The 20,492-nt window shown below is 42.6% G+C and overlaps 1 protein-coding gene across 2 annotated transcripts in view; it reads left to right on the top strand.

The window, feature by feature from the left end:
- Nucleotides 1-20,492, top strand: part of VIPR1 (vasoactive intestinal peptide receptor 1) — a 117,792-nt gene that overhangs the window by 56,581 nt on the left and 40,719 nt on the right. For both annotated transcript variants that reach the window (XM_068934124.1, XM_068934125.1), the window contains exons 3-4: nucleotides 2,536-2,643; nucleotides 19,831-19,934. In XM_068934124.1, the coding sequence (XP_068790225.1) occupies nucleotides 2,536-2,643; nucleotides 19,831-19,934 (212 nt within the window). The remainder of the gene's footprint in view (nucleotides 1-2,535; nucleotides 2,644-19,830; nucleotides 19,935-20,492) is intronic.

Below are 20,492 nucleotides of genomic sequence, written 5' to 3'. Positions count from 1 at the left end.
ATTTAGGTATATGAGTCTCGCCCATAAAACCTGGACCCTTCCTGGCAACTGCACAAATAGCATGAGCAAACGTGGGAGTCCAGCAAGCAAGAATGATGTTGGAAGAGCTAATAGGCAGACATGAGCGGTCTTTGCAGACACAATAATTTTTGAAGATCCACTCTGTGTATCTTGTAAAGCCAGTGTCGTGTATCTTCACCTAATTTAAATCGAAGAGATCTTTTGCTACCAAGCCGAGCAAGACTGAGCTTTTAACATGCATCACCAGTGGTGCTGAAAAATACTTTCATAGGAAAAGGTAAGGATCACAAATATTCTCAAAGTGTGTAATTCAGAACATTGAACAAGCCATCTGATACCATCACCTTGTATATTAGTTTCCATTACAATCTGTCCTGGGGTAATGGGGGCATTATAATTATCAAGGTTGATGGAGGTAAAGATTGTAGAACTTGAAAGACCTTATCATGAAATCGTCTATTTTCCGTGGGCAGAATGCCTACTATCATAACATTTTTGGAGCTGCTGGCTCTTTGGTAGCAGATAAATATGGCTCTGTGGGAACTGAGCTTTGTAACTGATATTAGAAATCTGAAAACTGAATTTTAATGAATGGTACAGAAGAGCTTGCACAAAGAAGATACTGTCAGCTATTCCTTTTTCAGGCTCCAATAAACTCACCTCAGGACTTCATCTGAAAAGTTCTGTTTACTCTTGAAAGAAGGAAGGAAAAATTTGTGCGATAACTTTGAAAGAGAGCTGAGGTTTCTTTTTCAGCTTCAAAGCATTCTTGCGTGCTCTCTTCGTTGATCTGAGACAGCAAGCTGCCTCCATCTGAAACAACTGATCATGACGCCAGGCTTTTTCTTAGCATAAGGAGTAAAAGACGATTTAAAAGAGATATTTCAGATCAGGATATAATTACCAAAGAAATGCAGCTTGACAGTGGTTTTTGTAGTTCCCTTTTCTTGCAAGTGAAATGTATTACCTCAAAGCTTTCTTCTTCATGTTCCGGTTTCTCCTGCGAGGCTGTTGACCTTAACAACAGCACTTTAGTCACAGTCAGGGAAGGGTTGCAATGTAATGGGGCATGACAAAGAACTGCAGGGCAGAGGTGCTATAAAGAAGTGACTCTTAGGGAGGTCTGATGACAACCCCCATCTGTCTAATCCAGGCAAAAATTGAAGTGCGTGTCTGTTGAAAATTTCAAGAGGGAAAAAAATGATTTCAAAATTGTAGTAAAAATCCTAAAATATGAAGTGTGCTGAGGCAAAAACAAGCCTGAAATGTTTAAATTCGGGTCGGCCAACTTCTTGTGGCTTCAAATGCTAAAGTTACAATATTCAACAATATAGCATGTATGTTAAATAATGGATGCCGTATGAGAAATTGAAAATAAAATGACAAAATCGGAGCACCATATTACAGCTCTGCAGGAGGGATGTGCCTGGCCTTTCTTCCCTCGCAGGAAGTTGTTAATCAGTTCAAAAGATTATTTGAAAATGTTTACTTTTAATAAAATCCTGTAGTTTAAGTCTGAAGTTTGCTCTGTTGGTTATTGCTTCTTTCCTAGCTTGGGTAGGGCTTTACACCACAACCTTGCACCACTGTAGGACGCTCCCTTCCATAGAGAGCAACTCATGGGGATGGCACCGTCCCTCCTCAGCCTTCTGGAGTCTCTTGGGCCTTTTCCCTTTTTAAAGCAAAAAAGCATTTCTCGAGATTTGTATCTGGATTTGGCTCTTGATCCCTTGGATGATCAAGAATGAATGTCCTCTTCCCACTGAGCACATTGCCTGCGCATCCATCTAATTTCACAGGGAAGCAATGCTAGTGACAAAAGTTGGGGAAAGCAGAGGAGTGGGAACGTGTCTTGCACATCGGTGTATTTTCAGATTGAGTGTTTTAATGCAACATGGAGGGGTAAAGGTGGGGAAGAGAGACATTTAGTTAAGCATTTCTGCTTTTTTCATCTAAGAAAGGCACCGTTCACTGTTAACGCTGATTTGTCCAGTTCTGCACAGGTTTGCTGTTCTGTCTGTGTGAATTCCTGGAAACTGCAGACGCTGCCAGTGCTGAGTTTCAGGGACTGGGGTTGTTGAAAGTTTAAAGAAAATGCTCCTGTGTACTCCAGGCCATATGCTCTTCTTCCCAGCTTGTACTCCTCATTCTGGGCAATAAACACAAGTTCCTTAAGCCCTATTTGATTTGAGAAGATTTTTTTTAAAACATCTTCCATTTCGGTCATTTGGAAACTGACGGTAAATTAATGAAATCGAATATAACCCTTTGTCCGGCAGGTGACCGTGATTCATGCTCCACCAGCTCCACCGAGCTAGTTGAGCTCCAAATTCCTCTCTCCTCCTGTCAAGGACGTACCTTTCCTTCCAGCAGGGGCCTATGTCTCGGTGGTAGGCGCCATATCCCTTTGCACCGCTGTTCTGCTACGCTGTGGTTCCTCTGCTCCAGCTTCTTACCGCGTGTACCTGGCAGTCCCTCGTGCTTGTTCTATCCTCACCTTTTCTCTTTCCGCAGGTTGCAGAAGGCAATGGGACAACATTACGTGCTGGCCCGAAGCAGAAGTGGGAGAAGTTGTGGTGAGGCCATGCCCAAAGTATCTCAGATTCCTCACCAATTATCTCGGTAAGCAAAATCGAACAATTTATCTAAATTAAATGATTTTATGGCTTCACTGCCTGTAGCGTGTTGCATCATGTCATAAGAAAAACTTGATACATATGGGAGGTGATCAGGCTCAGAGGCACTCAGGATTTGTGCAAAGTAAGGAGATCTCCAAGCCATAGGTGAATACCCAAACCATTAGGGCATCTTCCCTGTCCTCCTTCTAGCACACCATACTACTTGAGATAATAGGGCTGCAAAAATGGCTCTTGGTGAAATGCAATCACATTGGTGTTGTGCAGTGAAAATTTAATCAATGTTTGTAATAGTATGTATGTTTGTTGTACAAGATGGACAGTTCAGCACTGTAATTAATTAAGTCTTTGACATAAAATAAACAAGCTGAAACTGAATGTAATTAATAAAATATTTTTCTGAAGGGATAACATATTTGGCCACTAGCCAAGAAATTAACCTGAAAATAACAGACAGAGAAGTCTAATAGAGAAAGCAGGTTAACAGGCTAGTCATCAAATTCTGGGAATCTTTAATTTGAAACTCGGGTCTCGAGGGCAAAGCAGCAACAGGACTCTTTGTCTCCCCTTAGTCTATAGTCATTATATAGTATTTTTATTATAGTAGCCCTGCAGACCTCCACAGAGAAAGAGGCTCTTTTGCTGTGGAGGTTATGCGTGAAGCTAATAAGTGTCCACTTTTACAGCCTCGCACTCCAAACACACAAGATAGATAGATAGATAGATTATGAGTATGAGTAAGGATACAATATGCTCCTTTTTTAACAGACCAAGCACTGCTAACAAGCACACACTGATTAGACGACTTGCCCAAGGCCATGCATAAGGTGTTAGCAGAGCCAAAAAGGAAAACCAAACATCTCTGGAGTCCCATCCTAGTGCTGTAATCTCCTTGTTTCCAAAACTCCCCAGTATTTCATCACTGCTCAATCAGCACCCAGAAAAAGCGGGCAGAAGCGGTTGTAACATCCCATCTGGCACGACAAGGCAATTGTGCTCTGCTCCAGCTATGTGGCGTAATTGCTCTCAGTTGATGCTCTGTGCCCTCCTGTCTCCTGAGCCCAACGTTCACTCATGCAGCTGCCTACTCAGGGGCCTGCATTGCTCTCTGAGATGCCGTAGGACATCTCAGCTGACCTCTAGGTTCTCCCACAGAAGGGTGTACAATTCTCGTGGCTCACATGTCACTGGATATTTCAAATACCTAAGGGCATCCCAGAAGACCTGTGATTAGGCAAATGGATGGTTCCTATTATGAGAGAAGTCCAGACTCTGTTAAGAGTGGTCAGGGCACCACATGGGCTCTGTGTGGTTACCTCAAAGTGCCAGGCAGGAGACAGCCTCAAACACAAGCCAGCCCACGACCCTTCTCTGCCTATCCACGTTGTAGCTTAGCTGCTGGCATTTGTGCTGTTCTGTGAGCGGTGAGCTCAGTAAATGTCATCTGGCCTGGCCTTCTAGGGGGGCAGCCTTCTAGGGGGGTTTCACATTGCTTGGGATGAGTTTCATCTGGGTAAAAGTTGTCTGCATCTGACTGTCATCTGTGGCTTCCAGACTTTGGAGAGCTGGTTAATTTGGTCAGTGATGGCTAGAATATGGTTCATCTCATCTTAAAGTAAGCATTTAATGAGATCTGATGGATGGCACCTTGAAAATGCCTCTTTCTCCCCATCAAGTATGAGGAAGCATAGAGTGACTTGCTCTGTGGGAGGAAGGGGATTCAGCACTCTTAACTTCTGCTATTTGTAATTCAGTTGTATACGTACAAGTTAGGTGTCTAGTTTCCCATTAAAGTCAACAGTAATCTAGTCAGTGCAGGCAAGCAATGTCTGATTTAGGGACCTGAACAGCTTTATAGACATAATTTGCTGCATTGATCAAATATCTGTTGAGTGTAGTGGAAGCACAGACGCTAAGCTCACAGGTGGATACCTGCACTGTAGACGCTGAGGGCTCAATGCCGTTTCCAAAACATAAACATCTAGAGCCCTTAGAGAAACCCTGGGACGCCTAAGAAATCCATGAGGATGTCTCAATTGGCACTAAATAGCTGTACTTGGGAAACTGAACGCTACCCTGGAATGGCATTGATATCAGCTAATTTTAGAGCCTACCATATGGAAATCTGCCCCTGAGATTATTTTACTGTCAGTGGTGAGAAATAGACTCTTGAAAGGTGCAGTCTAGCTGACTTTTAGATTTCTACTTCAGGATGAGTTGAATAGCATGTTAAAACCACCTGTTTTTCTTCATTGACAACAGAATGACAGTGGAGTGGCTGTGGCAGACGTACATGTCTTAAAACATGGATGAATCCCACCTGTGCAGAACTTATGTACTAGTATCTCCTTCTGTAAACAGACAAATTGATGCTATTTCCAAATCAAAAACAACATCTTTGATTTTCTCTGGCCTGTGCACTTTGTATGATCAGTTAAAAATGTGAAAATGCAGCCATGGTCATATGTAAAGAGAAGGTGTTATTGACCTTTGTTTTACAAGATTTCTTGCAAAATTAGTATCATGAAAGTTTGTGAAGCAGTTCTTCCTCTGTAGTGCTGAGTATCATTGAATAGTCCTTAAGGAAGTTAATCATCTGGTAAATGTTTACGTCTTACTCTGATCCCGTTGCCAGAACGTGAAAGCTTATACCAAAGTTACGGGCAAGAGGAAATCTTTTTTATATTTATAGCAAGAAAAGGATGAAATGTTGGAAAACAAAGAGATAGCCTGATTTGCCTGCCTAATGGGGAGTATGTTCTTCAAATGACTAATATCCTGTCTCACGGTAAATAAAGGATAAAGTATATCTTGGCATTTGGAAACCTTAAAATGCCAGCATAGTCCTGATGTCATTTGACATTAAATTTTTATGCCATTCACAAATCCAGATTTTCATTATTTCCTGACATTCGTCAGTAGCATGTGAAAGAGATGGGTGAAAATATTTTTGGCGCCTTGCTTTATTAAAGTGCATTACTTGCGATCTCTGTACCGGAGTGTTCCAGCTTTCTTTCAATACATAGTGAAGATGACATTTGTAATAGGGATTTGTTTCCTGCAGTTTCTTCAAAAACAAATTGTCCGTATTGCAAGAGTTAAGCAGTATAAATTAGTACTGACATTTTTTAAGGTTCAGCTATGAGATGAATTGCTTAAGGGTTTGGGGGATGGGAATAACTGAGCTCACTGAACTGCACACAATCCCACTCAAAGAGGGGGAATTACCTTCTAGGTTTTGGGATTGTCACACTCCACATTGGAGCTGCTCATCTCATAGTCAAACCCCAGCGCAATTCGCTGCTGCTGAGTGGCCACCTGTCTTGTTTCCTCCAGTGCTTTAAATTCACTTCTGCTCTCCTTTCTCCTCCCGCGGGAGCACATTTTACTTCCGTTTCCTCCTTTAGCGTAATACTTCTCTAAAGTCATCTAGAACAGACCTGTCCAATTTCTGCGTTTCTGCAGACCAGTGGTGCCTGTTTCTGGAGTCACACCGGCATGGCAGCTGCAGCATGTGGAGCTAAGCAGCCCAACATGTGCGTCCACCTGAGATAGGTCTATGCATAGTTCAGCTCAAAATCCTTCAATGTTGGTTGGATGTCTTGAAACAACGTCAGCACGGTTTCAAATATCATTGCAAATTCAGACGTATCTTCCCTCCCCTGCTCCAGGAATTCTTGATTTCTCCCTATAATGAAAAAAAGTGTTCATCCTCATCATTTTCACACCCAATGCTAACCCTTTCCTGATGTTTGAAATGTTGTAGGAAAAAGAATTTGCTGATGCTGATGTATCCCACACCATGAATTTATACTTTTGCCAGACTGGTAGAGACTACACAACTTTAACGGGTTTAGCTAAACTGTTTTTGGCCGTGCTGCCGGAAACAGGCATTGTCATCAGTGCATTTTTATGCAGATGGGAAGTCATCTAGCTGGAGGTTCTAGCCGGTATTACCAGCCAGCGCTGGTTCATGCCCTGCCATCTTCCTGTTGCATTTAGACATGACCTTCTCCATCAGGGTGAAATTCTAAACCAATGTCACAGCAAGGCAGTAGACGTTCTCAGACAACTGTTGTGACTTCTGTGCAAAAATAAAGAAAAACAGTGAAGTTACGCAAGTAGTCAGGAAATTGATCTGGAAATTTGCTCAATGTGTCCTTGATCACAGATTGTTAAAATAACAGTTTAATTGTCCAACTGAAGCACCTATTAAGTTCACACTTATCCTCGTGAGTAATGGACATTATCATTCCTTAATCACGTGCCTTGTACCAGCTAGATCCTTGGGCTATGTTTAATATGTAGAAGGTTCCCAAGGTAAACTGTGAACCACTGGAGTGGGGTAGCTCCCAATACTACTCTTGTTCCTCCAGAATAGAAGATGATGGGACATTATTTGTCTGATCCTACAAAGATTTAAAAAAAAAAAAAATTATCACTGCCTTTTAGTCTCTCTTACACGTAAATGATGAAGATGAACTGAAGTCGACAATGATGGGTATTCTCATAAAGTCCATCATGCTAGAAAAGACTGGAAGAATGTGGCTCAGCAGCACTTGTTCAGTTTAGTAACAGAAAGGGGGAGTTTCCATTTCAAGAGTGTAATCAAGGAGAAAAAGAGCATTTCAAGCCAAAGTCCAACGCTGGAACGAAAACAGATGGCTATAAACTGCTGTGAATACAGTCAGCCTAAAAACTGGAAGAAGGTTCCAATGAGAATTTGTGGAAGAATTAAAGATAAAGTTTGGAGATGGTATTTCATGAGCTTTTAAAGTGATTAGAAGATATTGATATTAAGGATCTAGGACATCTCCAGGACTGCTTCTGTATGTTCTTCTGATGGACCCACTACATTTCACATGCACTAAGCCAAAGAGAGAGAGTGAAAGAGACCTGGCTGTGTAGCTCAGTGACTGCAAGCAGAATGAGGGACTCAAGTCTGCAGCTGAATATTAAATTACAATTTGTGCATTACGAGCCATGAAGGCAAGCCAGGACTTGGGTGTTGGTCTCAAGTGAATGTTGAGTTCCTGTCTCAGGTAAAATCATGCCCCCTTCTCTGACTCTTATTACTAAGAATGCTCTCCCTATAGCTTAGGACATTTTCCGGCTCCAAGCTGCTCCTCTAGGTCCTGTTTCACAGTCCCAAATCCTACATGCTGAGAAGCAAATTCTCCAGGTCGTTTCTGGCTTTGGATCTCCATGGAAGCAATGCTTTTCCTGGCTTGCTGGAGTCTTAGAATGATTATAAAGCTATCTATCTGTGCTAATCATTGACAGCTTTTATATGCGCTTACAGTTTGTTAGACTGATTTGCATTCAAGAGGTTTTTGTGCAGTTCTCCAAGCAGGAGTTAGGGTGTGATGAGAGTTGTGTAACCAGACTCGTGTGGCTGTCCAAGAGAAGCTAAACAAACTGGCAGTAGTTTGTCACCTCTAAGGTACATATTTGTGCACGGCAGCAGCAAGTGTTTAGTTTTGCAGTCTTTTCCTCTTAAACATAAATTTCAAAATGACAAGGCTATTCAGCAGTATTGATTAATGAAACCAGTGTGCTTTTATTTTTCTACATGGAGGCAGGGATCCAAAACACCTAGGCTACATGAGAAAGATGATTCAGTCTGGTCAAATGATTTAAAAATTCTTGAATTTACACAAGAGCAAGTATTAATAAAGATGCTGTTGAACTATTTGCAGCCCTGCTCCTTTCTGTGTATGTGGTGCAGGTAATTAGGAGAAGCATCCTCGCACCGGCTGTTAGCCCTATGGAAGCTCAGCATTTAGTCTAGCCAGAGATGTAGGTTCTCTCTTGTAGTCAACAGCAGGAGAGGTATATCCCATCTAGCCTGGAGGTGTTTTTCTGTGGTTTGAGTCAGTCCTGAAAATGCTTTTCTTTCCCCGCTGCTTACAGAGGGAAGTCCACATTAGTAGTTCAGAGCAGACACTTGGGATTTTAGCTCCAAGTGGACCAAATCTACTCATCCACAAACACATGGATAAAATTTTCAGATGCATCTAAATTACTCGTGCTTTTACTATTATTGCGAGTTAATGGAGCTGTTTGCAAATATTGTCTTATATCTAGAGAACAAATTCTTCTCTGGGTTTACAGTCTTTTAAACCTGAAGGAACCCAAGTTAGTCTCATACCATCATTAGCATTCAAAATCTAAACTAATATCTTTGAACAAGCCCTTTTCTGAATAAGCAGAACCCCAATTTTGACTTGAGAAATGATGGATGTTATTATCTTATTATGGATGTTCTAAAACACGGTCCATCATGAAGATTAAGTCTTCATTTTATTTTTGATTTTTCCATGCCTTCTATCATTTTAAATGTCCACATTCATACTCTTCTGTCAGATAACTTTTCAGGTTGAATTTAAAAGATACCTTTCTCTCTGTGCTGTATTTCCACTCAACAAATATAAATGAAGAGCTTTTTATTCTCTTTTATCATTCTATTTCTTGATTGTGTGCCCAGAGAGTTATTTTAGGTTTGATTGTAGTTACATCCCAGCTATGTTAAGAGCTTTCACAAACAAGACATGATTCATATTATTACTGGCCTCTGACTGATGGCCTTTTCACAAGTTTAGTGTGATAGACAACAAAGGCTTAACTGTGTCATCTCATTCTTTTTCTTGACTCATATGTAGAAAGCTTTTTGAAACTATGACCTCTCTGCATACCTTCCCTTTGGAACGTGTTGACTAATCCTTTGTAGCATTATCTGTCTTCATTACAACGGAGGCAGTTGAGTCAAATCCATTGGACGTATGTCATTTACTGGCAACACTCGCTTCCTAGTGGTTCAGGCTGGAGCAGGACCCAGCTATCACCATTCTCCACCTCTTCCAGTTCTGACACACACACACAAACGCACAGAGCAAAGGGAAGAGGTCACCATGAAATAACATGAGAGTGAACTCCTGCAGGCATTTAAGCAAGTGATTAGGCAGGCTACCGTGAGTGGCTCCGTTGATGTCACCTGCAAGCTGCTCCACTGATCTCAAAGCAAAAGCTTTGATAGTGTGATCCCTGGATGCACTATAAACATGCATTCTGCCCACCTTCCATCTATGGGGCTCTCTCTTGGGATGGCTGTGGGAGAAGGATCGGTAACACACTGACCCACCTGGTACATTTGGGCTTGCAGGGTCCTCACGTGCTCCACAAGGAGGCCTCCAAACACTCCTGCTGGAGTCTCTTATTCTGGTAATAATAATAGTTCTAATAAACCTAATAGTTAAGCATCCAATTTAAATGCCTTTTGTAATCTCTTCCCCTAGCCAGTGGAAAAAGGGAGACACTTCCAGGGCATTAGTTATCCCATGACATGTCTTAGGATAGGATAAGATGCCCCATGAAGGTCTAGTATGGACTACAAAGGGAACCTGAGTATCCACTTTAGAGTAGACTCCCTACCTTTCCATGGCAAAGGTTAGGTGAGATTTCACAGAATTTTCACAGAATCGTTTAGGTTGGAAGGGACCTCTGGAGATCATCTAGTCCAACCTCCCTGCTCAAGCAGGGGCCTCTAGAGCATATTGCCCAGGATCACATCCAGGCGGGTTTTGAATATCTCCAGCGAAGGAGACTCCACCACCTCTCTGGGCAACCTGTTCCAATGCTCTGTCACCCTCACAGTGAAGAAGTTTTTCTTCAGGTTCAGATGGAACTTCCTGTGGTTCAGTTTCTGCCCGTTGCCTCTTGTCCTGTTGCTGGGCACCACGGAGAAGAGGCTGGCCTCATCCTCTTGACACTCCCCCTTCAGATACTTGTACACGTTGATCAGATCCCCTCTCAATCTTCTCTTCTCCAGGCTGAACAGGCCCAGCTCTTGCAGTCTTTCTTCCTAGGAGAGGTGCTCCAGCCCTCTAATCATCTTGGTAGCCCTCCGCTGGACTCTCTCCAGGAGTGCCATGTCTCTCTTGTCCTGGGGAGCCCAGAAGTGGACCCAGTACTCCAGGTGAGGCCTCGCCAGGGCTGAGCAGAGGGGCAGGATCACCTCCCTCCACCTGCTGGCAACACTCGGCCTCATGCACCCTAGGATCCCATTGGCCTTCTTGGCCACAAGGGCACACTGCTGGCTCATGTGTCCAGCAGCACTCCCAGGTCCTTCTCGGCAGAGCTGCTTTCCAGCAGGTCAACCCCCAGCCTGTCCTGGTGCATGGGATTATTCCTGCCTAGGTGCAGGACCTTGCACTTGCCTTTGTTGAACTTCAGGAGGTTCCTCTCCGCCCACCTCTCCAGCCTGTCCAGGTCCCTCTGAATGGCAGCACTGTCTTCTGGTGTGTTAGCCTCTCCTCTGCCTTTTGTTGATAAACCTCTGCCTTTTGTTCATGCAAAGGAGATCTATAAAGAGTAGATGAAAACAAACAAAAATGCAGAACTGCATTCATGCCCCCTCCAAATGATTCTCATTTGACTGAAAAATCTCTTAATTCCTCTTTTTTGGACCAGCTTTCTTCTCCTTGATTTCTTTTCTGCTTTCTTTCAGTGTTACTTTTGAAACTGGAAGGAAAACTGAACAAACTAGGGGAAAGGCGTAGGAGGAGGTCCAATGAGCAAAGACATTATCACTTTTATTGAGAACCCAAAAATGAATCAGACCCACTATTTTATTTACTACAATCCTCATTTAAAACAAAAGAAGCAGTTGAGTGTACCTGTTATGCAGGTTTGTTCGCTGAGAGCCCTCATCCTGCTGTGGTGCAAAGTAGGCTCAGTCCAAATGTGCCTTCGTATCAGAAAGGCAGATTTGCCAGGGAAGCTTCTCATTTACATGAAATTATGCCAATTATTTGCACCGTTGATATCACAGAAGGGGGAGAGGTGGGCCAGGGCTCCTGCTCCCTGTGACCACCAGGGCAGCCTCCAGCTCTGCCTGACATTCATTTTGCTCGCTTGTCATGGACAACAGAAGGCCCAAGGCAGAAATCAGGGCCAAGTTACTCCATTTCCATAGATTAGCGCTGATTTTACATCTGCTTTTAAGAGTGCACCCTTCATGTTAGCCAGCTCCAGTAACATGGAGCAGTGCAATCGACTGGAGAGACAGGTGGCTTTCCAGATGTAGGGCTTATTTAAACCTTATTTTTGCTTTAGCCCTTTGAGATTCGTTTGTCACAACAAACTGAGCTGTCACAACACATTTGCCCTGCTCCTCTGAAGAGCAGCGCTCTGAAGGCACAGGAGTATGTTAGCAGCAGCTGAAGCTCCTCACCAGGCTCATGAGTTGTGCAGGGCATCTCCAGGTCGTGTAGACCCAGTGATAGCAGTGTACACTTTGTTGTGTGTCTACTGGAAGGGGCTCAGGTTGAAAGCCTGTTGCCAAAAGGTTGGTTGTGAAGTTGTTACACCTCCACTTAGCAAGAGCTGTGCATGTTTCTCTTGTAAATATTCCTTAGTATACCATTCTTGCTGTGTCTAAAGATTTAATGAGAAATTTGTCCTAAAGCTTGACAGCTGCACTTTTATTGTGAGAAAATAACAGAGTTTACAAATTCCTAATTAAAAGGACTAGATAATGTTAAGAAGGGAGGAATTATCTATTCTATTTATTAAGAATCAAGATCTTCACACTTATTATTATGATGTGCAGAAAGGAGAAAGAAAGAGAAGGAAAAATGGAGGGTTTCAGGAAATCAGGGATGCAATAAGCTTCAGGGCAATGCAGACGTGGCAGTAATAATTGAAGACCAAAATGATGTGAAAAAGAGCAAATAAAGAAACTGAAGTCTGTCATGAAACATGCTGACACCGTGTCGTATTTTGATGGTCTCTTGAACATACCGTGTTGGCAGAAAGTGTACTGAAAAAATGATTTTTATGGCACTGTAACTGAGGCAGATAAAGCAAGTTCTGAAAATACCTTTGTTATGACTTACCATACAAGTTTCTCCCAGATCTAGCCACTTCTGCATCCAGTTAAGCACAAGTTGTAACTCTGTCTGGAAGTCTCAGGTGTTTCCCAGTGCCAGTACAGTTGAGAGAACTGGAGACGTTCCAGTGGGCTCAGAACTTACTCTCGAGAAAAATAAATGGTAAGAACTCCTATTGCTTTAATAGCTTGTGGTTGAAAAAAATCAATTTCAGGCCGTGGAATATGAGGATAGAGAAGCAGGAAAGACTACTACTCAAAGCAGACATCCCCCTCTCTTTTAGAAGCTATTACAGGAAAGGGCAAGAGAAGCAAGAGGGAAATTAAGGAGAATATCCCTTAGCTAGGACTGACCTTAGATCTCTTTGTATAAATTCAGGCTGCCATTAAAAGCCAATAAGAAGTTTTCTCCCAGTAAGTTCAAAGGGCTAAGACCTCAACTCTGACAAACTTTCAGACATATTTCTGAGTCTAATGTGGGTATTTGCAGCAGCTGAGAAGCAAAAAGAAATTGAGAAAAACCTTATGAGAGTTAGACATATTCAATAAATTGCTTCAAATACAGTTATCTCTCTATGTTTATTTTGTTTACCTGCAAAGCTTTACTGTTTTTTACATTTCTTCCAAAGCATCTGCTACCAGCGATGTGGGAATTCCCAAGGCAATATATAGGTCTGAGCCTGCCCTGAAAGACTAGAAGCCTGCTAAGGAATAGGGAGATCACAGAATAAAGAAATCAGGTCAGTGCGGAGGGGGAGAACTGATGGACTTGTGTTGTGCACCACTGCAGTCAGGCTTATATTTTAGCAGTGAACGCAACAGCGCAGAGGGACTTGCCTGTGCATCTGCAGTCAAGTCAATTTGTGCATAATCAGTCAGCCGGCTTAGAGGGAGGGGAAGAGTCTGCAGCAAGCAGCTTCTGTTCTTTCCCCATCAGCACCATCTCAGAAAGTTATTACAGTATGCCCAGCTGTAGGCACATTGGGCATAAGTGTGATGCAACCCTCAGCTCTGCTCAGGCTTTCCCAAAAGCTGGCCGGTTCGTGCCCTGTCCCATGGCAGTTTAGACGTCTGATGGAGGTGAGTTTGAGAAGAATAAGTAAACCTCAAGTAGGTCTGCATCCACTAGGATGTCTTTGTAGCAGGCAAGATTCATGTGTGTTACTCTGTAGAAGTAGGGTAATGTGCAGAAGTGTGGCAAGAAATGCTGTTTGGAGATCCTATATGTCACAGAGAAGCAGGTGAAGAAAAGAGGATTTGCATTTGTTAAAGTATTATGTCGAATCAGAGGTTTACAATGACCAAAATGACCCATTAATGTTTTCTTTTCCAAACTCTTTCAGATGGTTTGTCAGTGAGCTTAAAGCTGAGACTCAGGTCTGTGCTGATTTCTGCTATTGGGTGCTGTATGTGAATGGGTCCCTTTACTGACGCATTGCAATTATTTGCTTCATTGCAATGTAATGGTTTGAGCACATAAAGGATAAACTTAAACCTAGGAACTGGACAATGAGGAGAAGCAGAACAGGTTTGCTGGCCTGAGGAAGTGCAAGAGGATGCAAGTGCAAAGATTGTCTCCTGCAATAGGTCTTACAGGCTAGAAAGTTAACATATTATTTCAAGCAGCCACATTTTCCATGATTTGGTGACCTCTCTGGCAGTGAAGTCTCCAGACGTTGTCTTTCATACCTGACTTGTTTGGTAGTTTTCTATCATACTGCACTGCAGTTTGGCCTGATAGGGCTTTTGATAGGCTAGAGGAGCACCTCCGGGGAAAAGGGGGCAAAAGAAAGTCCAGAACCCACACAGCCTTCTCTCTATGAGCAGAATATTCCCAATCTCTATGTGAAACTTGCTGAGTACGGTGAGGAAATCCTTCACGCACGTTCTGGCAAGGAAACCTTAGCTGAATAATTATTTTGGAGCCATCTCAGGTGTGAAAAGAAACTCAGCGCAGGCAAAACCATCACATCATGTTTTATGAAGTGATGTACTGCATGCTTAGTTGACACAGCTTCTGTCTGCTTTTTTTTTTCTTTGACATATTACTGCACAGGGCCATCACCTAATTCAGGCTGAGGGCCAACGTGTTGGTGACCATCAGAGGTGGAGAGGTTACAGTGTTGTTGGTAGATACAACTAAAGAAGATAGAGGGATGTGGGAGAGAAAGAGAGGAGGAGAGTATTTTTTTCCACAGAAGAAATTGAATTCAAAAATTATTGTATTTCGAACATCCAAAAATTGAAGTAAAAGCAGGAATACTTGGACACTCCCTTCTTAAGGTTAGGGGATTGGATCTTTTTTTATTTGACTGGACTTTTTACATTTAAAAAAAAAAAAAAAACACTTCTTTTTAAATGAAAAATTGTCTCAGAACTTGTTGGCAGAAAGTTTTTGGCCAGTCCGGCTCGTTTCTGTGGAGAGGGGTTTCTTTCCACCTGCCTTTGCTACCCAGAGCAGCCAGTTTCTTAATCATTCTGGAAGAGAGGACACACCGCTTAGGACAGGTGCGAGCCGTGTGCTGGATTTTGTGCAGTCGCCCAAGCTACTCAGGAGGGAAGACTGGAACATTCGGCTAATTGCTTACAACCATCAATTCCATTTTCATAATAAGCATGCCATCAAATCGTGTAGATTAGCAAATGAGCTAAGGCTTTGTGAACTCTAAAGAAGCATTTGTTTAAAACATGAGCAGCTGCTGGGCCAGATGGCAAAGTCCTGCCCTGCAGCAGGCGCGTTAGCAGAAAGACGGAGAAGTGCACCCAGGAAGCGCGGTCTCTCCTCACGCCTCGTCTATACGACCGTTAATCATCGTGGCACGCTGGAAGCAGAGCTTCAAGAACAGCGTCGACTTGGATGGCTGGTCCCGTCACCGCCACTGGTTAGCTTTTCAATCAGCTAACGTTTAGCGTGCTGCAGACTGGCTGGCCTCGGCCGTGGGAGAGCTCTGCTCGGAGACCCTGCCGGCTCGCTGCCCCCGCCGGGGCTGCACGCGGAGCCGCCGACACTTCTGCACTGGCGTGGTCAGGGCATCTGCAAAGAGGCAGGTCTCCTATCTGGGGCTGGATGAAGACAGGCAGTGATTTGATTAAACACTTGCAGCCTGTTGTGCTATGCTCGAGCCGTAAAACTTCCCACAAACTGGTTATTCCAGGCCTGCTGCTTCGCCCTTTGCATTTCAATAGCGTTTTGTTCCGTGACTGTCATAAACACTGATATAAAAGAGCCAAAGGTCTAGCCTCTTATTTACACTAGATACTCCCTTCTGTTAACAGTAGCTTTTACGTCATCAGCTTAGTTTTGGAAAGTTGACTGCTTAGTTTCCCATCCTGGTTCTCCAGTGGTAGCTACGGTTCCTTTAGCCTGTATAAGGATTACCTCTACACAATGTATTTGCCAGCTATAGAGACCAACCTTTTTTTTTGTTGTTTTTTAGGTTTCTGCACTGCTATTTTGTTTCCTTTGTAAATCCGTTCCCTCATGCCTGGGAGGAAGCCCATGTGAAAAAGTCATCACCTTCTTCCCTTTAAAACCTTATCTTTTAACGCCTTTGTCCTGATATGCACAAAGAGAAAAGCCTACGGTGAAGAAGCTGGTGTGCTGAAAGCCCTCTGACCCTCTGACTTCTCTTTGCTGAGGGCTCGCGCACCATCGAATTTGCAACGATTTAGGTTCAATCTGATAGGAAATGGGAAAGTTACAGAAACATTGAGACAGTCCACAGGCAGGAGATAGTTTCTCGGTGCACAAATACCATAAAGCTCTGTCTCCTCTGATGCTACCACTTAGGTTTTGCAGCCTCAAAATACTTCATTAGTGTATCATTCTGGGGAGAATTTATATTACGCAAACAGCTTTCCGGGGAAACCATTCTGGCAGACAGCATGAAGAACTTTGCCTTCCTACTGACAGAGGAGCACACGGTATTGCTAAAGCATATATTGGTGGGAAACTGCAACCCTGGGAGGTCAAATAAACTGGTGATAGTTTCACTGGAGGTCGGCGACAGAGCTGGGATTTGAGCCCATGACATAAAAATCTCAGTTTAATGCTACAATCTGAAGTTCACTAGCTGTCCGTTAGGTGATGCTCGGAAGAGCTAAGCCTGTAGGGTGATTTACCAAGCTTTATGTTCCTCTTCAGAATGGGAGGGAATCAACCTAATGTCAGAGTAATTAGAAATGTTGTCTTGTGCCGATGGGAGACGTCATCTATCGCTTGAGCCAATATTGAAGTGTAGTAAAATCTGTACCTTCTAACTTTGGGCTTTTTGCACCTCCCAGGCATCTAGTACAGAACATGAGTTACTATAAGGAAGATTTGTTATATCAGACCATGTGTTTGAATTTGTGAATCAAAAAGTGACCTGAGCAGCAAAGAGTGGTAGAAGTTGTTCCCTGGGAAGCGATGTTCTCTAAAATCGGGAGGAATTTTTTAAAAATCTCACGCATTTCTAGCAAGAGATGAGCAATTGCAGTGCACTGGACGCCAGGGTTTGAGAAGACTATTAAAAACACTTTTATTTGGTTTTGTTTTAAAAAAAATCATTTTGTTCTTTTCACTTATCAGCAGAGAATCAGCCGTTCATGCTTCCAGATCTGGAATAAAGTGAAAAAAATAAACTTGTCTTTATGGGTTTCTCTCAGAGAGCAGAGCTGCTTTTTATTCAGCTTCCCCTGAAGTGGAGGCAATGAATTGTGGCCTCCTGAGTACCTGATCTCAGCAGAGGATTGATGGAAGGTTACCTCTGTGTGTGAGCGCACAGCAGTAGTCACTGGCAACAGGAGAAAAACAGGTTGGATAGGTTTGCCAGATTTGCTTTCTTTCTTGTGTGTTTCAGTTTGTTCACTTATTTAGTATAACATTTGGGCTGGAGGCCAAGTCTCATCCCAGTGATTCTGTATCATTTTCCTTCCCTCCACTGCAGTAGAATTAAGACAACTTTGGAAAGTGCTCTGAAAACCTTGAGAAGAATTACAAGAGAAGCAAAAAGTAGTGGAGAAATGCATTTAAAAGAAGAAGTATGAGTATATGAGGAAATGAATGAAGCTGAAACAAGCACCTGTTTGTTCACTCAGGATAAGAAGCAAGGAATCAAAACTGCCATGAAGGCTAAAGGCATCCTCAAACAGAGAGGAGGAGTCCTCAGCAGGAAATAGGAGACAGAAAAATTCAGATGATGGGATCTGTTGTAATGAGGAAGAAGCAATAGAAATTACATAACTGTTCTAAAAAAAAAAAAAAACACTTAGTGGTAACTTCCTTGATTGATTTATTTGCACAGACAACATCTTTTATGATTCTGATATGAACCTTGGGAAAAAAGAACTGTAAATAGTCACCATGCAGTAAAAGCCTGGGGAATAGCAACCCACCAAACTGTGCTAAAGTTAACTACTTTAGGGACAGCTGTTAAAATGGGCCAATGCACTAGAGCTTTCATGAAGTTTAGATCTGTTGTAAGGAAGAATTAGAGGGGAAAGTTTAGTGTCAAAGGCCACCTGTCACAGGAATTCAAGACGATCGGTGGATAGACAGCTGCTGATTTCAGTGCAAGATACATCAGATCTATAGTTAGGAAGATGCCCGGATGACTCAATAGTCAGAAATTCCTGGAGGTGATGCTTGAGCATTTTCATGACTCATAGCTGCATAATTGATTTGCTCCTGTTAGCAGAAGTTTTATTATTCCTGTGTGCAAAGAATCCCATTGTTGGAAATGCTTGCAAAGCTTTTGAGTTTCACTGATGTAATTCTTCATCTAGGAAGTCATAGGCAAGTTTTGACTTTCTACTACCTTTTCATTATGATTTATTATACTAACTGCCCAGTCAAGGATGGCATGCAGTTTTAAGTGCTAAACGACACTGAAGAAATGCCGAGGAGCTGACGTGTGAAATGTTCAAATTAACATCTCAACGATGTGATTCACGTGCAAGAGGCAGGGTAGGGATCAATGGTCAGGGTGGATGCTGAGGTGCTTGCAACATGCTGTTTGATGTGCTGCTGCTTTGTTCTTTCCATCTGACAAACATCTTTCTTGGCCTTTTAGATTATGAACCTTTTGGTGTAAGGTCTATCTTGGTCAGTTTGTTGGCCTCTTACCTTCTTTTGTTTGATTAATGTTTGCATAGACCCTAGCAAAACAAGGCCTCGCCTAATAACTAATGACCCTGTGGAGTCGCACTGAATTTCCAGTTATTGTGGAAATGAGAAAGAAGACTAACTTTGGCGTCCAGTGCTCCTGACAATAACGTCCTCCTTAGCTCTGTTCAGGGAAAGCTTGATTTCACAGAGAAGTGAACACCTACCAGGAACAAATGAAGGGGCTGCCACTAAAGTCTTTTTAAAGATGCTTTGCATTTCTTACGGCAACTCTGAACAGCAGATGGGTTCTAATAGTCACCCAGTCCAGTTTGAACAGGAAGCAAAAATGTCTTATGAAGTGAGGACAGCTTTGCTTAATAGCATCCTTACAATCCCAGATGGACCCAGAAGTGCAAAGAGGTTACCAAAGGCATGGGAACTTCAGTTCTGTCTGTTTTGGCTGAAGGATAGAGACGTCCTTATTAATTACGCAGCTCTTTTCAGGCTGTTAGAGGCCTTAAGCAAGCAACCTGTGTAAAGGTCTAAGAATTCTTATTCCACTGAGTATTCATATTAAAACATGCGGTACAGGTTGCCAGTGTCTTTTTTCCCTTCATTGCCAAATTTTGAAGTATTTGGTTCTCAAGCAAGAGTGTAGTAGATTTTCTGGGAATCACATTTGAGTACAATTCAGGCTTGTCTTGCAGGCAAGGCATGGATTTCAAGGACTGCGTTAATTTCCCAGCCGTCCCACATTACTTGTGTAACACAAAATGAGCGCTTTATCCGTCTATCTTAGCTTCTCACAAGCAAAGTGAAAGAAGTAAATATCTCACTACTCTATTTAGATGATAAATTCTCCAGGAATAGAGACAGTCTCAAATAATAGTTCCTTGTGGTGCCTACAACCATTGGCCCAATTCCAATTGGCATTATGATACCACTAGAAGAGATGTTCTGTGGGACTTCTATGGTAAACATCTACTAATTTCTGAGGACTGAACTTATGACCCAGTTGGTCGCCCCCTTCTATGTGTCCTGTGTAATGAGCACTTCATAATAATGGAAGAGGGCAAAAGTTTTATTCCAGGTGTTAAGAGAACTGTGATCTGCCATTGAAACTAGCGTAGGCAGCCATTTATTTAACAACAAGCCTCATATGTCTTTTTTAATCATTCTTTCTGTCTTTCTTCCAGGGAATGTGACCAGGAATTGTACAAGCCAAGGCTGGACAGATGTGTACCCTGCGCCATATGCCCTAGCTTGTGGATATGATTCCAACAGCACTCCAGGGGAAGATGTAGGTAAACCTGAGTGGATAGACATCAAGATTTACCAGGGATAGGTAGCAGAATCACATGATCTCCGCCTGTCCAATTTTTCCATTCCCACTCTGATCCCTCAAGAAGGAAGGATCCTCTTGAGGATCGCTGGAAGCAGAGATCAAATGTCCTTCTAGTCAAAAAGCTGACCCTCCCTTTGATTTCCAAGGGAGTGGCAGGAGCTCAGCAGCAGAGAAGATCAGAGCAGTGTCACTGTGGTGCCCATGTGTAACTTCAGGTGCTTGATTTTACACATTCAAGTTTGAAATGTTAGTCCAAGCCATCCCTTGAAATATTTATATATTTTGTAAGGAAATACACAAGCTCTCAAGGATGTTGCCTGTATGTAAATTAGTAATTAGTGACCTATGAGTAATTAACTTTAAAATATTGTAGCATATTGGCATTTACACAGAAAGGAGATTGTTACTGGGTTACTGCATGCTGAGACATGAAAGGTTAAGTCTAAAGAGGATAACAAAAGTCTCTTTTAAAAGCAGGATTCATCTCACCTAACTAAAAGTTCAACATCTAAT

Source organism: Struthio camelus, chromosome 2 (assembly GCF_040807025.1).
Source record: "Struthio camelus isolate bStrCam1 chromosome 2, bStrCam1.hap1, whole genome shotgun sequence".
Classification (NCBI taxonomy): Eukaryota; Metazoa; Chordata; class Aves; order Struthioniformes; family Struthionidae; genus Struthio; species Struthio camelus.
The sequence above is the reverse complement of the archived record's forward strand: the minus strand, read 5'-3'. Positions and strand labels throughout refer to the sequence as shown.